Here is a 16541-nt window from a genome sequence, read left to right as displayed (position 1 = left end):
GGCCGCTGACCCGGCAGGAAAGGCAACAGGCTGCTCCTCTCCTCTCTTGGGTCTTGGGGGAGCCGGTCTGGGGCCTGAAGCCCGAGCTGGGCTGCCTCCGGCCTGGGTTGTATTTGGCCGGCGCCTTCTCTGAAACAGCCGCCCTGACCCCTTGGGACCACTGACCCCAGGCAGGACACTGCAAGGGATCGATCAGACCCGGCCTCAGGGCCCTGATTGGTTCAGGCTGAGCAGGGCAAATACCAAGGTCACCTACAAGCTCCTGGCCTCCTCCCCAGCCTCAGTTCACAACTGCCGTGGGCAGAGAGGCCTTGTGTCCTCTGTCCCCAGCCTGAGCCTGCGAGCGACTCTCAAGGCAGAAGAGCCCAGAACCATGTGGAGTCTCAGGGCTGTGTTTCTGCTGCTGACTGCCTGCCTGGCCGTGAGTGCCAGTCCCGTGGTGACACCGCCTGATGACATCCAAGTGCAAGAGAACTTTGACATCTCTCGGGTAAGGCTGGCTTCTCTGGCAGCAATGGCTTTATGGGGGGCAGCGGGGGGCAGGTCTCCTGATCTGGAACTCAGGGCTGGGTCCCTCGGGGCCCTCCTGCTCAGATCATCCGGGGTTTGCTGAAGTTATGATGCTATGCACCTGCCGTTCCGGGGGCCCCTTGTCTGACGATCTCACGATCTCACATGTGAACCTGCCCTCCGGGGCTCAGGGGGCTCCTCACCTTCCACTACAGATTACAGGCCCCCCTCCCCCCAGAAGTCTCCTGTAGCCACCTCACAGTGCTTAACTTCTGTGACTTCCTGCCCCCTGCTCCCCGCCAGCCCTTCAACTCTCGGCTGCTCCCTTCTCCCCATAGCCCGTTACCATCCTGGGTGCTCTGCCCTGCAGGCCTGGCTGTGGACAGAGATCCCGGGTGGCACAGGGCAGAAGTGGGATACTGGGGAGAAAAGAAGCAGGACAGAGATGGGGTTGGTGGGATTAAGAGGGCTGGGCAGGCGGTGTGTGCAGGAACCCCAGGACCACCTTCCAGTTCCTGCTCTATCCCCAATCACTGGGTGACCTTGAACAGGACCTCGCCCACACGGGGCTCAGTCTCCACGTCCGTATAAGGGGCTCTCAGACCCTTCTAGCTGTGGATTTTGTTTATGCTCAGAGACAAGCAGGGGTTGTGGGTGGAGGGGCATTGTTGAGGGGGGTCCTGCGGTGATCTGGGATGGTAAAGGGTTAGAGGCTCACTGACTGGTTCCCCAGGATATGAGGGCTTAGTCACCTCTCTGCTGTGTGGCCAGAAAGGGTAGCAGGATTGTCCTCAGAAAGTTCAAGGAGGGGAGATCCTTTCTAGCACGGAGCTATGGGCTGCCTGCGAGGTACTGAGCTCCCTGTCCCTGGAAGGGTGAAAGACAGTTGAAGGTGACCTTCAACCTTAGGGCTTTGGGCCTCATGCAATGGAGCTGCACAGATCTGTACCTAAGCAGAGTACGGCCCTCCACGGAGCGCGGTGGGACCCCCTCTGCTCCTTCCCCTCCTAGGCTTGCTGTAAGGAGGTCTGTCCTTCCTTGAAACTGCGTGGCCTCTGGTTAGCTCTCTGACATTACAGCTTCTCATTGAGAGGAGGGAGGGAGGGAGGGAGGAATGGGAACAGGCGTCTGGCAAATCATCTTTGCGGCCCGAGGCAAACCCAGATCCTCAGAGCTTGTGGCTGCCTCCTAGATCTACGGGAAGTGGTTTCACGTGGCCATGGGCTCCACCTGCCCATGGCTGAAGAAGTTCATGGACAGGATGTCTATGAGCACGCTGGTGCTGGGCGAGGGGGTGACAGACGCGGAGATCAGCATGACCAGCACACGTTGGCGGTGAGTGAGGGGATGGGGTGGGAGGGACAAGAGGCCAAGGCACACCTGTCACCCCCGCCTAGCTTTGGTCACCACCCTGTCCTGGAGAGTTGAGCTGTCTCCTCCCAGCGGAGACCTTGCCTCTGAGCTCCAGGTCCCTCCAGCAGGACACGCCTTTTGTACTGTCCCATCAGCACCACTGGGCCACGCCCCGATACATGCCTATTTCGGAACCTGCTGTCGATCCTTGGATGTCCCTTAGCTCAGGGCCCGTCCAGGCCCCAGGACCTGACCCTGAAACCTGGGCGGGAGGCAGGTGCTGAGACTCCTCTCTCTGCTGCCACAAGCCATTCAGTCCACCATCAGGCCCTGTCCTTTCTCTTCCTAAATCCCTTCATGCTGTCTGCCTCTCCATTCTGTACCGTCCCTGCCCTGGCCCAGGCCACCTGCCTCTCTTTCCTGGCTCTCTACAGCAGCCTGCCTACACTTCTCCCCACCTCTAATCTCAAATCTTTTACCCAGCAAACAAAAGATCTCTGGAAAACTCAAGTCTGCTTAAACCTTTCCATAGCATCCTGTGGCCCTTGGGAATAAAATTCTGATCACCTCCCAGGCCCCTCCCAGCACTCACCAGCTACTCTGTGACCCACCCAAGTAGACCTTTCTGTTCCTGGAACCTTCTACCGTTTCACCCCTGATGTTCCGTCTACTGGGAAAACCTCTCCCCATCTCCCTGGGCTAATTCCTATAGACCCTCGAAGACTCAGGTTCTATGTCACTTTGTCCAGGAAGCCCTCCCTGACTAACTTCTCCCCCCACCCCCAAGGTTCAGGTTACATGCCTTCCTTTCTGCTCTTGGAGCACCTCAGTCTTCTCCCTACATGGCACATATCGCACTGACTGCATCTGTCTCTGGCCTGCCCCTGGGCCCCACTCAGCTATAAGGTCTGTGAGCAGACAGAGTCCCTCTTGCCCGCCTCTGTATCCTCAGCAGGTAGCACAGGGCCTAGCACATAGATGTAGCTTGATAAATGTTCATAAGGTAATTAGCAGTCATTGTAACAACAGCTGGTATGTTCATAGTGCTTGCTGGAAGCTGTTTAATAGTATCCCGTTGGACCCTCACAACCGCCATGTAAGGAAGGCTTCATGAGCCCCATTTCACAGATGAGGGAACTGGGGCCAGAGGGATGTAGGGTAATAAACACGTCAAAGCACTCACTCATCACCCTCCCCTCCCCTCCCCGTGCTGATGTGCAGATTTGGGGAAGGAAGCTGATGTTTAGTGCTGGCTTTGGCAAGAGGATGGCACGGACGTCCCTTTTTTCTCTGTCCCTCTGTTCCTTTACACGTGAACTGGTCCCCTAGGACTGGTATGAGGCTTAAGACATTTGAGAGTGTTACTTTCCAAATTACAAAAAAAAGTGGAAAGGACCCTGGGGGAGAGTGGGTGTCAGGACCTCGGTCTCTCCCAGTGGTTACCTTTCTTCTGGTTTGTCCACCTCCAGGAGAGGCACCTGTGAGGAGATCTCCGGGGCTTATGAGAAAACCAGCACCAACGGAAAGTTCCTCTACCGTAAACCCAGTAAGTTGAGTAGGAGGGTTCCCCGCGGTTCTGCCCTTGGCGGAAAAGACCTCAGCACGTCTTATGCTCTGTTTCTGCGTCGGCTCTCTGCGTCCCTAAACGCCCCTCCCATGTTTCTGAGATGTTCTCTCGGCTTCCTTCTCCTTTCCTCCCTCGCTCTCTCCTCCTCTCTCGTGCACTCACGGACATCCAGGACGAAAGGGATGTGGCTGCATTCTGAGGATAGCATGAAGGTTTCGTCAGCCCTGACGGTAGGCCTCTGCAGTCAGCTGAGAAGAATTTGCTAAGCATCTACCATGTACAGTGTGCACGGGGCTGAGTGGCAGAGAGAGAGACTTGGACGTGAATTTGTTCATTCGTCCAGCAAATGGTTATCGAATATGCTGTGTTGAATAATCGCATTAGTGGTTGAACATATGAATGTTTGGGTAGATGGATGGTTAGATAAAAAGGTGAGTGAATCAAGCAGCAAGTGATTGGTCCATGAATGTAGATACGGACGGCAGGTAAGTGAGTTAGTCATCGGACAGATCAATTGATAGATTAATGGATGGAGGGAGAAAAGAGGGTAGAAAGGAAGGAAAGAAGGAAAAAGGGAAGGAAATAGATGGATTTATGGTTTGATGTATGGAGAGGATGGATGTATGGAATGACAGTGGATGAATTAATGAATATACAGAGGAGACAGACGGATAGACAGAAGGCTGGATGGATAGATGATGTGTGGGGGAACAGGTGAAGGACCTCAGGCCAGAAGAGCCTTCTGACCGCTGAGCCCTTTGGCTTCTTGCATTGCCCATGCAGAATGGAACATCACCATGGAGTCCTACGTGGTCCACACCAACTATGATGAGTATGCCATCCTTCTGACCAAGAAATTCAGCCACCGCCACGGGCCTACCATCACCGCCAAGCTCTATGGTAATGGCCTGGAGCTAGATAAGCCTGTGGGAGTAGGGGGTGGGAAGGAGGGCCATGATTTAGGGACAGTGGAGTGGGGAGGAGTTGGGAGCTTTGCTTTATCCTTCTGAGAAAACTCCAGCTGTGGGGAAGGTGGAAACATTTACTCTTCCTGGAGGAGGCAGAGCTCAGTCTTCTTCTCAGGTGGAATCCTCTTTTGGTCTTTTAAGATTCTAGGCCTAGAGAATTCCAGAGCTTTCAGGCCCTTAACCAGCGGACAGAGCCATGTGTGGGGATTTGGGGGACATGGGTGGGAGCCCTGGGAGGGACACCTCTTCCTCTTGTGGGAGCCAATCTTTCCATAGTGTTTTGAAGAGATCGCATTGGGCTGATGGTTTTCAACTTCTAAATGAAAATCCCTGTGCACCATAATCTCAGGCCTTGCCAGTCCAGGTACCCGTGGTTCTAGGCGTCTTTTCTGCTTCCACTACAGGGCGACAGCCGCATCTTCGAGAAAGCCTGCTGGAGGAGTTCCGGGAGGTCGCCTTGGGTGTGGGCATCCCCGAGGACTCCATCTTCACAATGGCTGACAAAGGTAAATGCAGCCCCAACCCCCGTCACAGTTCTGCCCCCTCCTCATCCTTCACAGCCCTCCAAGAACGTCTTCCCGTCCCCTGGGTGCTTCCCGAAACCCTCGGAGGTAAGTAGGGTTATAGTTCCCCCAGCACCCATCTTACAGAGGAGGCAGCCCGAGCCCCCGTATTTGCTCCAGGTCACACAGCATATACCCGGGAGAGCAGAGACCGGATCCAGTTCAGAGTCCCCCCTAGTGCCACCTGTTTCAGTAAGGTTATATCCAGAACCCATGGGCACGTCTTAGGAGGCAGTTCAGTGCTGGACAGGATTTCACGTGCAGCTGGAGGACTTCTGGCTACTTGTTTTCCTTATCTAAAATGGGGACTAATAATGCCTCCTTTAGACATCATCGTGAGGAGTCACCGAAATAGCATTTAAATATGGCAGTGCTGTGCCTGGTGTCTGCCAAGGGCTCAGTGGAGGTGAGCCGTTGCCGCTGGTGTCTTGGTGCCCGCGGCAGTGACGGCGCGGCCACCAGCCTGTCGCTTTGCCAGTCATGACCTTCAGCACGCCACGTGTGGGGAACCATTCTTTTTTTTTTTTTTTTTTTTTTTAAAGATTTTATTTATTTATTTGACAGAGAGAAATCACAAGTAGTCGGAGAGGCAGGCAGAGAGAGAGAGAGGGAAAGCAGGCTCCCTGCTGAGCAGAGAGCCCGATGCGGGGCTCGATCCCAGGACCCTGAGATCATGACCTGAGCCGAAGGCAGCGGCTTAACCCACTGAGCCACCCAGGTGCCCCGGGGAACCATTCTTGAAGTGGGAAGATGCCCGAGACCGGCCCCAGCTCGTGCCCGCCTGGCACACACAGTTAGCATGATGAAAGAAACAGAGTGCTCTTCTTACTCACCTCTTTCTCCCATCCTGACCTAGGTGAGTGTGTCCCCGGGGAGCAGGAACCGGAGCCCACTCCGCACACGGTGAGCACCTCTTTTTCCCACTTTGTCCCCACGCGCCTGATTCTGCTGCCCTCACTCAGGTCCTGCAGGGGTGGGTGGGTGGGGTCACTGAGAGAGGTGGAGAGAAGGCAGGGCTAGGCACAGGGCTTTGAAGTCAGACCCCTCCAGGGCTCAACCCTAGATCTACCATCTGGACCAGTTGCAGTTCCATTCCTCTTCTGTGAAATGGGGTAGTTACCCTTACCTTCCATGTGCTAGAATTCAGGGACATGTTGGAAAAGTTCTTAGCGCCGTACCGCCCACAACCAGCAGAATACTCGAGTAGGATAAAGTCAGTTGATCTCTTAAAAAAAAACTATAAACCTGAGAGCAAGCAGATTCTCAACCAGCTCACCTCTCCCTATTCTGCCTTTTGATTTTTGGGGGCTTCCTTACTCTTCTCATTTATTTTCCTGCCTTTACCATATTGATTAAGCTTTCTTCATTTTTTTCTGTGATTATTTGGAAATTATATATCCTAATTTATCCTATTGTTGTGTGTGTGTATATATAGGTATATGGGTGTGTATATTTCTATATGTAGATGTATATTTTTATGTATACATTTTCAAGGCTATGTTTCTAAGCAAATACATATCCTAAAAATATCAGAAACAGGTTTGAAAATTAAAAAAAAAATACCAGAAATTTAAAAATAAAAAAGTGTCCCTATTCCTATATAGAATTAATACTGTTAACCTATTACTTATTTGTGCCTGTATTTTTAAAGAAAAATTACCACTGATTTTATAAAAGTAACATATGCTCATTATAAAGAACTAAAACTAGAAAGTAAAAAAGTTTTAAAACTACATAAAAAAAAAAAGCCACCACCCCAAAACTACCAGCATTCCCATTATCCCAGGAATCGTGACACGCCCACATGTGGAGAGGAGGAGGATGTAAGGAATGTTAGATGGAGAGTTGCACAGATTAGGGCTTCGTGTTACTAAACGGTATTACATCAGAGATGCTGTTTCTAGGTCTTTAAAGCACTTAGTGTCATTTGAATTAAAAAAAAGTGGGTGGGCTTCTCGAACTTTCAAATAAGCGTCTGCCGCCATCTTTCCCAGGCATGGCATAGGAGTTCTGTAGTCTCCACGCTCTCTCCTAGTGAATGTAACCACTCTGCTTCTCCATGCCCGAGTCAGTGATTTCTGTCAATCTCTTCATTAGTGCCCCTTGTTCACCAAGTGGTGTTTTCACGGAGGGTTCTGGGCGTTTTAATCCCTGAATTCGTCCCTGTTTGAGAAAGCCTGCCCCTTTTCTTCACACTGAGTGGTATTTTGCTTGGGCATCAGTCTTGGGTCATGTTGCCATTTCCTCAGAACATTGTTTGCACTGCTACATTGTTCTTGAGCACTAATTATGGCTCTGGTATAGCCTGAGGCCAGTCTGGTATTTCTTCTCCTTGTAAGCAATTTGTTTCTTGTGCCCAGATGCCTGGACAGACTTTATCCTTGAAGATGGCTACATCTTTTTCTTTTCTTTCTCTCTCTGCTTCTTCTCTCTCCTTCCTTTCCTTTCCCTCCTTCCTTTTTTTTTTTTTTTTTTAAATGTAGGCTCTAAGCCCAATGTGGGGCTTGAACTCATGACCCTGAGATCAAGAGTAGCATGTTCTACTGACTGAGCCAACCAGGCGCCCTGCAGTTGGCATTCTAACTAGGATAGGTCATGGTGCTGAGCATTCCATATCGGAGGTTTCTGGGATACACTGTGTTCTCTCCATCCACAGCTTTCCGTCTTTCCATTTTTGGGGACTCTCTTCTACTAGATGGAATTCATCTTCCAGTCCCGTTTTGGGTTTTGCTACCTCGGGAACCCTTGCTCTTTCGTCCTGGAGCATCTTTTTGTCTTTCACACGTGGCAGGCATTCTTATGTTGTTTTTGCCAGCATTCACTGGGATTCTCATCTGTCTCTTGTAGGACAGTCATTCCATGTCACAGCGTCTGTTCTGTTCCTTTGGCGGTTTCTCAGTAGCTCTGAACGTATGTTGTCTTGGTTCTCAACTTGTTTATCTAGGCCCTCCCTGGGTTCTCTCTCTTCATCTTATTCTGTTATTTACCATTTTGTCTTTGAGTCTTATTTTAATAAGTACCTATTTTCGTGAAGTAATTCTGCTGCTTGAGGCCACTGAGGAATGTCCTTTGGCTTGCTGAGTTATATTCTCTCCCAAGTTGGTGTCGTAGGTGGGGTTTCCTAGATCCACACCTGTGGAAGGGAAGGGACAAAGGGAGGATTGAGCAGAAGCAGCAGAGCTGTGATGTGGTCCTGATGCCTCAGCCAGCCCTGGGAGCGTTCTAGAACTGGGAGGGCCCTTTGGAGTTGTCCCATGAGGGCCCCAAGGCGGGGGCCTTACCACCCTTACGTTGCTCAGTCTGGCGAGGAAGCACCACCTCGAGTGAGAGGGGTCCTGCTGGCTGAGGCAGGTTCCAACAGAGCTGATGGATCAGGCTGGAAATGTGACTCCATTCCTAAGGGGACATTTAGGCAGTTCATGACCAGGGCCCACCACAGCCAGGCCCTGTTTCTGGTTCAGGCTAGTTACTCCTTCATTTCAGACATGGGTCTGGATAGTCCCTGTACCATTTCTTTACCTTTTCTTCTTGCTCCTGCCTCATCAGTTTTTGCCTGTCTGTTCTGATATAATTCAGTCCTTGACCCTTTCTTTCCCCACTAAAACTGAGCCGAGTGCCCAAATGTAGTCTAAAGTCTGGGTGTTTTATGTTCCATCTACTTTACTGAAATTCAGGGAAAGGGTCAGAAGGGAGTAGTGGCAGAAGAGCTTTCCTCAGGTGCGCCATCTTGGTTGGAATACCCTTGCTTGCTTTCTCTTTTGAAGAACTTCTTAATGTCCTGTGTGGGGTTCGTTCCCCCTGGTCGGGGCAGTGACGTCCATTTGTCAACACCCCCGGTGCATCAGATCATGTAGCCCCAAAACATTCACCTAGAACGAGTCGGCCGCTGGTCTGTTTTCCCCTTTCCTTCCCAGAAGCCATCTTCACTCCTCCTCTGTCAGAAGAGGAAAAAAGATAGGGTCCCTCAGTTTCCTTCTCTCAGGATTTGGGAGTCTTAGGGAGAAGTATCAGAAATTTGATGACTTGGGAATTAGAGGGCAGAGTTAGGAACTGACCCTCCTCTTCGGCTCCAAAATACTTGATTTCTTTCCTTCATCAACAGTTTTACTTTTTGCTTTAAACTGTGCCCCTTTCCACGACTGAGTGACGCTGATGGACATGTGGAAATCGGTATTCTGAATTCACTTTTTGCTGTTAGGAATTGGAGAAGGCAACTGGAAATGAATTTTCAATTTGACATCTTAATCCAGATCCTGACGGATCTGTATTTCTTTATCAGCATCAAGAATGAAGCCGTATGGGACGCCTGGGTGGCTCAGTTGGTTAAGCAGCTGCCTTCGGCTCAGGTCATGATCCCAGTGTCCTGGGATCGAGTCCCACATCGGGCTCCTTGCTCAGCAGGGAGCCTGCTTCTCCCTCTGCCTCTGCCTGCCATTCTGTCTGCCTGTGCTTGCTCTCTCCCCGCCTCTCTCTCTGATAAATAAATAAAATTAAAAAAAAAAAAAAAAGAATGAAGCCGTAACTAGTGACTCCCCTTGCAGAAAAGAGAAATGGAACACACTTCCACTTCTTCCTTCCAGGCTTCCCACATCCCCGCCTTTGTGGATGTAATCCCAGATTGATGTTTATATTTTCCACCTTTTGAGAATTAAGTTGTATGAGCTTTGTAACAATCATTTAACCTCAACTCCCTATTTGATTGGCTTTAGTTTCTATCATCTTTTCTTTGCTATCACATCACCTGTTTTCCTGCACTTAGATTCCCTTCTCAATCAGTGGGGATTTTTTTTTTTTTTTTTAAGATTCTGAGTAATTTCTACATCTTCGTGGGGCTGAAATTCACAAATTCTACCAACTAAGCCCCCTGCCAGGTGCCCTGGGATATTTCTGGAAGTAGTTTTTTTTTCTGGATAAACACACAGGTGGAAAACTACCGGACCCTCGCATGAGTGAAATGCCTGCCTGTGTTTAGATCACATGGTCAACAGCTTGGATGAGTGCAGCATCCCGGGGTTACCTCTGCCCTCTTACAACCCTCAGAGGCTGCTTTACGGCCTGTCCCTTAATGCTGTTTACTCCAAGGGCCACTGGGCTCTCTACCCTTGTCTCTAGGGAATGTCTAGGTGGGGGCTCTTCACTCATTCTGCCTCATCTGATCCCTACTTATAATTAGCCAACTCAAGTCATCATTCAATGCAGCAAAGTTTTCTTTTGTTATTTCTATACTAACTGCCTCTCCTTCTAGAATTCCTACTATGAATTTATTTCTTAGAATCACTAACCTGCGGTGTAGTATCTCTTCTGGGTTGTTAAATTCATCAGAATCCTTTCCAGGTCCAGTAACTTTCTCCTCCTTTCATTCTGTTCATTTCCATAATGGGCAGCCCTGTGATACCGATGCGCTGTCAGCTTGAGTGTCACCGACGGTTTCAGTTTCCTCCTGGTTCCTGCCTTCGTCCTCTGTGTGGTGGAGCTACTTCTCCGGCTCTGTAGGCCCCTCCCAAGCAGCGGCGTTGTGCACAGTGCATCGTGATTTTTCCCTTTCCCTTCGTGCTCCCCAAGGCACGCCCAAGTGCAACCAGCAGGGGTCCCTAAGCACAGCCTTTACTTGTACCTTAAAAGGGGAAGGGCCGCGGTGAAGGTTAGCACAGGTGTGCTTGTTCAGAGTCCGGATGGACTCTCCCGGACTCTGGTCCGGATGGAGAGGGACCCTGGAAGGCTGCGTGCTGCTGGCTCTCGCGGCCTGGGACCCCGCCGCAGTGGGCTGTGCGCTCCTGGAGGCTCTCGCCAGCATTCGGCATCCTGCCCCGCTCTTCAGCCTCTGGCACCGCAGCTAGAGGTGTTAGGGGCAGTCTCAAGGTCCCTTCTCCATCCTCTCTATGTGGCTTTTCCTTTGCAAGGAGCTAAGGATGATGGTCTGGTCCGCCCTTCCTGCCAATCCGTCCCACCTGTTCGCCGCTGGGTAGCAATGCCCTCAGGTTTCCAGCACAGCAATGCTGCCTTTCCCTGGCAATTCAGATAGACGCCCCCCTACCCATTATTTTATTCCTTTGGACATTTCAGCCAGAATTTGGACACAGGGGTATTGTCACACTTCACAGTTCTGAGTTTCCTTTCAGACTAGAAACCTCTCTTGTGATGCCCGTTCTGGAATGGAGGTTGATGCTTCGGGGAAGACAGTCCGTTAACCAGTGTAGTCACCGTGCTCTGTCTACACCCTGATTCCCCGAGTGTTTATACACTCCAGGGGTACAGGTGAACAGTGGAGGCAAAATCCCCACAACAGCTTGTCTCCCTCTCCCCCGCAGAGAGCCCGGCGGGCTGTGCTGCCCCAGGAGGAAGAAGGATCGGGGACCGGGCAACTGGTAATGGACTTCCACAAGAAGGAAGGTAACGGCCACTCACCTCCCCACTGGCTTCTGTCACACTCCAGAGAGGAAGGGCCCGTGGGGGGCTCACCTTGCCCTCATCACCACAGTCTCTTATTTGTCTGCTGGGCAAGGACTGGAACTAGAAAAGCCGAGTCAGGCCCCCTCAGAACTCGTAGGTCCAGGAGGAGTGAGTGCCGGCCCTGTCTGCAGCACTGTGTGGCCTCCCAGCCTCGGTTTCCCCCTCTCTGTGGCTGGCACAACAGCTGGCCACGCTCTCCATCAGGGCTTTTTTTTTTAAAGATTTTATTTATTTATTTATTTGACAGACAGAGATCACAAGCAGGCAGAGATGCAGGCAGAGAGAGAGAGGAGGAAGCAGGCTCCCCACAGAGCAGAAAGCCCGATGTGGGGCTCGATCCCAGGACCCCGGGATCACGACCCGAGCCGAAGGCAGAGGCTTTAACCTACTGAGCCACCCAGGCGCCCCTCCATCAGGGCTTTTGTGGGAGCACGTTGGAGAAGGACGGGAGCACGCTGTGTGTAGCTGTGTTTGCAACGGACTCCCCACCTTGCCCCCCAAACACTGAGCCCTGCTCCACCCTGTGGGGGTACTGGGGTCACGGAAACAAACCCTCATCTTTTTGGAACTTGTGGTCCAGTAGAGGAAGACAGGCAGGGGGGAAGTCGATGGACTCAAAAGGGAAGGTTAGCTAAAGGGTTGGGGGAGCCCAGGAGGGAGGGGTCAGGGGATCAAGGAGTCCTTCCTGGATGAAAGGAAGCTTCATCCTGCTTTGTCTAGGCATCCAGGTAGGGCTCTCTGCAGGACGGCGCTTCAGGGGCCGGAGCGAGGGGAGCACAGGCACAGGGGCAGGACTTCAGAGAGAAGGTCCAGCTGGCTGGCCAGGGAGCTGGTGGATGAATGCCTCATTGGCTGCTGTTACCGCAGTCTCGGGACGGACTAGACCAACATGGGGGAGCTGGGGTGGGGTCTGGGGGCCGCTGCGGTGCAGAGCGGAATAGGCACGGACTCCGGAGTCCAGCAGACTCATCGTTTTGAATCTCAGGGCTGTGTGACCCCAGGCAAGTCACTTTATCTATCACAGCTCATTTCCTTGTCTTCCTCACAGCGCAGCGGGGAGAACTAGGCGACAGGGCGCCCGGTAAGCATCTGGCCTGGTGACAGGCACACGGAAAGTACTCAGTCCGTGCTACCATTCTGCCCCTCCCCAGACTCCTGCCAGCTGGGCCGTGCGGAAGGCCCTTGCCTGGGGATGGTCACGAGGTTTTTCTATAACGGCTCCTCCATGGCCTGCGAGACCTTCCAGTATGGCGGCTGCCTGGGCAACAAGAACAACTTCGCCTCGGAGAAGGAGTGTCTGCAGACCTGCCGGACCGTGGGTGAGCGTGGGCCCCGCGCCGCAGCGCACGCCGCAGCCCCCGGCCCGTGCTCCCAGCAGGCTACCCGCAAGGTGGATGGGGAGCAGGGTGGGGATGTGCCTGCGGTGGTTTCCCAGGACAGGTTTCCTGAGGTCACAGGAGCCATGGCCTGGGACTGGGGGATACGGGCCGGCCACTGGCTGGCGTGGGCTCCAGGTTCCCGGGGCTGGAGGGGCCCGGTGCTCTCTAGGAGCAGGTACCCTGGTTCGGGCCCTTCGCTGGGGGTCTTGAGGGTCAGCTGAGAGTCAGCGTTGCTCACACTCCGCACCTGCCCCCGCCTCGCAGCGGCCTGCAGTCTCCCCATCGTCCCCGGCCCCTGCCGAGGCTACCACGAGCTCTGGGCATTTGACGCTGCCCAGGGGAAGTGCGTCCCCTTCATCTACGGGGGCTGCCAAGGCAACGGCAACAAGTTCTACTCGGAGAAGGAGTGCAAGGAGTACTGCGGGGTCCCCGGCAATGGTAGGTGGCCCCGTGGTGGGGGGGCCCTGAGGTGCAGGTGGGGGAGCCTTGGGAGGAGGTGGGGATCTGGAGAGGCAGTTCTGGACCCTAGCAGGTGACCAGCCCACGCCCCTCCTCGGGCCTGTCGCCCATCTGTAGAATGGGGCTAAGCCCTGGGCCCTCCCCCAGCTGGGATGCTGCAGCGGGGAGGCACTGGCCAGACCCGGGCACCTGCCTGAGCCGGGTCCCAAATCTGGTGGAGCCACCTCCAGGCTGGCCACGTTGGGCGAGTGCCAGCTTGAGCCTTGGCTTTTACTTTTGTAAAGTGGGACAGAGAACCCACTTGGCCGACCTCACAGCACCTTGTGCACTTTGGACTCGGCTGATGGCAGCTGTGACCAATGCTGAGGGTGAGGCAGTGATGCCAACAGTTGTGGCATTGCGGGGGAAAAGCAACCATCTGACCCCCGTGCCTTAAAGGGCACTTAGAGTCAATGAAAAGAGGCTAAAGCCCAGACTGTTTTGCGGAATGTGCTTTGGAGATACCAAGTCGTTCCGCAAGCGGCGGTTTCTGACCCAAGCTCAGGTCCAAACCAGCCCAAGCTGCCTTCCCTCATTCACGAGGCGTCCCCATCCCCGGACCGTTCCCATCCCTGGACCCCAGGGGCTCCCCACACCTACTCCCTGAGCTTCTCTGTGTCCTCAGGGGACAAGGAGCTGCTGCATTTATTCAACTGACGGGGCCACCGGATGACAGGGAGGCTACGGGCTGCTGCGTGTCCCAGGGGCCGGGTTCAAAATAAAAACCAACCTGTAGAGTCCTGAAGTTCCATGTCGTGACTGTTCATTGTCCTCATGTGTTTAACGAGGTAGCAGGAATGGGGGAGACCAAGCTGGGGGTCGGGGGGCCGGAGTAACCCCATCTTCCCCCAGAAATGAAAAAATCTGTACTGGAAATAGAACAGTCCTTGGTATGTGAAATTGGCTCCACAAATTACGAGACCTTAATCATAGTGCTGTTTACTCCACAGTAGTACAAAATGGGACTGTTTGTTTTATTAAAGCCAGAAAAGAGGAAGAGAGAAAAACCTCTGGGTACTTACTTCTGGGAGAGGCCTAACCGGGTCATCAGCTACCCAGGGTCGAAGAGAGGACTGTGCCCTCATGTGCCCAGGCCCCGGGCTGGTCACAGCCACTGACCCACCCTGCCTGCAGCAGTCTGTGTCCTGGGGCCACCAATACTTACTCCAACGTCCTACCTTGGTCACAGCCCTGTCCCAGCACCAGCTGCCAGGGGATGAAAAGCCTCAGGCGGTTTCCCTACAAGGCTCTCAAGATCCCATCTCCTGGGAGCATCACTCTGGCCCTTTGCCCCATCAGAAGAATGTCACTGACCTTCACATGGTGTCTGGGACTGGCAAGGCACCGGAGCCAGGCCAGAAGCCCTCAGCCTGGCCTGGCTTGTCCTCCCTTGAGAAAGAAAATAGGCAGGCTGTCCATGGTGGTTTGGCCTCAGAACATGACTCCAGGAGCTTCCAACTGGGACACACAGGATTTATAAGCAATTGATTTACAAATCCCTCTTGCTGGGTCCATTTATCCAGAGCGCAGAGAGGTTTTGCAGGATAACCCCCCGGTTTTGTGTCCTCTGAAGTGGCGAGGCAAGCCGGCACACCTCTTCTCTGCAGGGTGACCCGTGTGCTGAGGGCTGGCACCTAATTCAGTCAAGGGCCCCTCTCAGGCCATTAGCCTGTTTGCTTATGACACTCCTAAGGAAGGAGGGAGGGAAGGACGGAGGATGAATCCAGAGGTTAAGCATTTGGGCACTAGAAAGCTTTGCAGCTTCCTTGGCCAGAACAGAGAGCAAGCCCCTGCTTCTCCCTAAAGTCCTAAGCTTGGAGTTTCCCAGTTCCTCCCGAGAGGACTGTCGGGAGGGGACAGTGTGCGGTCATGGCCAGGACTCTCTGGGTAGGAGTGGGTGGGGACACAGGTGACTATTCAGGGAGACGAGACAAGCTCTCCGCCTGAACAAAGGTCACCATGCCCTACGTCCATACTGTGCCTTTCGGATCAGGGCTGGCCACCTATGGTGCTCTGAAGGGGAATATTCAGAAGGGCACTGATGGACAAACGCCTCAAGCACAGACAGCAAGCCTCAGGCGGGAAGCAGCTGCAGTTGGAGACGGAATGCTAGCTTCTAAGGTATTTTTCACAGTTCTGAACTCACCATTTAAAAATGGGTCTTCCATTAAAAAAAAATCTAATGATTCTCCTGAAATACATGCCAGCAGCCGTGGGACAGCAGCCCGCAGGCCACAGGGCAGGGCTGAGGGGAGAAGGTTCCTCTGGCCGGGGGCTCCCCTGCGGTTCCCTAGCTGGCCTGTTGCCTCGTCAGGTCCCAGAGACGGACAGGCGGGGTTGAAGCACGTCTGTGCCCCGGAGTCCGGAGCCCGCGCCACTCACCCCTGCAGGCCCCAGAATCCTTCTGTTGAAGCTGCCCTGAATGAAGACTCAGCTTGGTTTTCAAGGATCCTTACCTGAAATCCTCTCTTCAAGATACTGGTCACATTTGGTACAAAATCAATGTGGCTGCTTTAGTAACAACACGTACCCCTCTTTTTAAAAACCCAGAGGCTGGCCCTTTGGCTGCATGAAGGCTCCAGGCCATGCCCTTGGCCTTCTGGGACTTCGATGTTGGGGCTTGGGGGAGGACTCTTAGAGCTACAGGAGGCTCCTGACTTGTTTCAGACGGCGTGGCAACTCCTCGATGAAACGTCAGTCAACCGCTCTGGGCCATGTCCCCGGAGTACTCGTCACAGGAAACTCCCAAAGGATGGTCCTGAGGACATGGCTCACGCCCTGTGGGAGGGGGTCCAGCTCGGCAGCCTGTTGAGATGCTCCACATGCGACCTGGTGGGATTTGTCCAGCCAATCCATGCAATATCCTCTTCGGGGACTGCACCCCACCGTCTGGTTGAGGCTGGGAGAAAGCACAACAGACTTTCGACAGCAGCACCCCTGCGCCCTTCCGGCCCACTCAGACCGCTGCTCACCTTCTGGGGCCTCCCCTCTCCTTCGACCTGCCCTCAGCTTGACTCGAAGCACGGATGTGCATGCCGGGGGGTGCGAGACTCCGGGTAAGACTGAGCTGAAGTCCACCCAGGCTGGAACCCCAGAGCTCACTGTGGAGGGCACAGATTTTTAACATGTTAAGAGCCACAGATGTCATCAGGAATCTGGCAAAGCCACACCCTTCCCTAGATGGAAGAGGATACAACACAGTCACACAGGTCACCCAAGGTTGCTGAGGACAGGGCCACCAGAGGCAAGAGGC

The 16541-nt window shown here is 53.4% G+C and overlaps 1 protein-coding gene across 1 annotated transcript; it reads left to right on the top strand.

Annotated features, from left to right (window-relative positions):
• Window positions 1-239: 239 nt before the first annotated feature.
• On the top strand, window positions 240-14033 carry LOC101687101 (alpha-1-microglobulin/bikunin precursor). Its single transcript, XM_004747865.2, has 10 exons — window positions 240-490; window positions 1703-1845; window positions 3333-3409; window positions 4214-4330; window positions 4803-4904; window positions 5818-5864; window positions 11270-11351; window positions 12563-12730; window positions 13055-13228; window positions 13914-14033. Exons 1-10 carry the CDS (start codon window positions 374-376, stop codon window positions 13943-13945), a joined length of 1059 nt encoding a protein of 352 aa, XP_004747922.1. The 5' UTR covers window positions 240-373; the 3' UTR covers window positions 13946-14033.
• Window positions 14034-16541: the final 2508 nt, after the last annotated feature.

The sequence above is a fragment of the Mustela putorius genome, unplaced genomic scaffold (genome assembly GCF_011764305.1).
Source record: "Mustela putorius furo isolate JIRA1106 unplaced genomic scaffold, ASM1176430v1.1 tig00000580_pilon_pilon_pilon, whole genome shotgun sequence".
NCBI classification, from domain to species: domain Eukaryota; kingdom Metazoa; phylum Chordata; class Mammalia; order Carnivora; family Mustelidae; genus Mustela; species Mustela putorius.
This window is presented reverse-complemented; position numbering and strand designations above follow the sequence as displayed.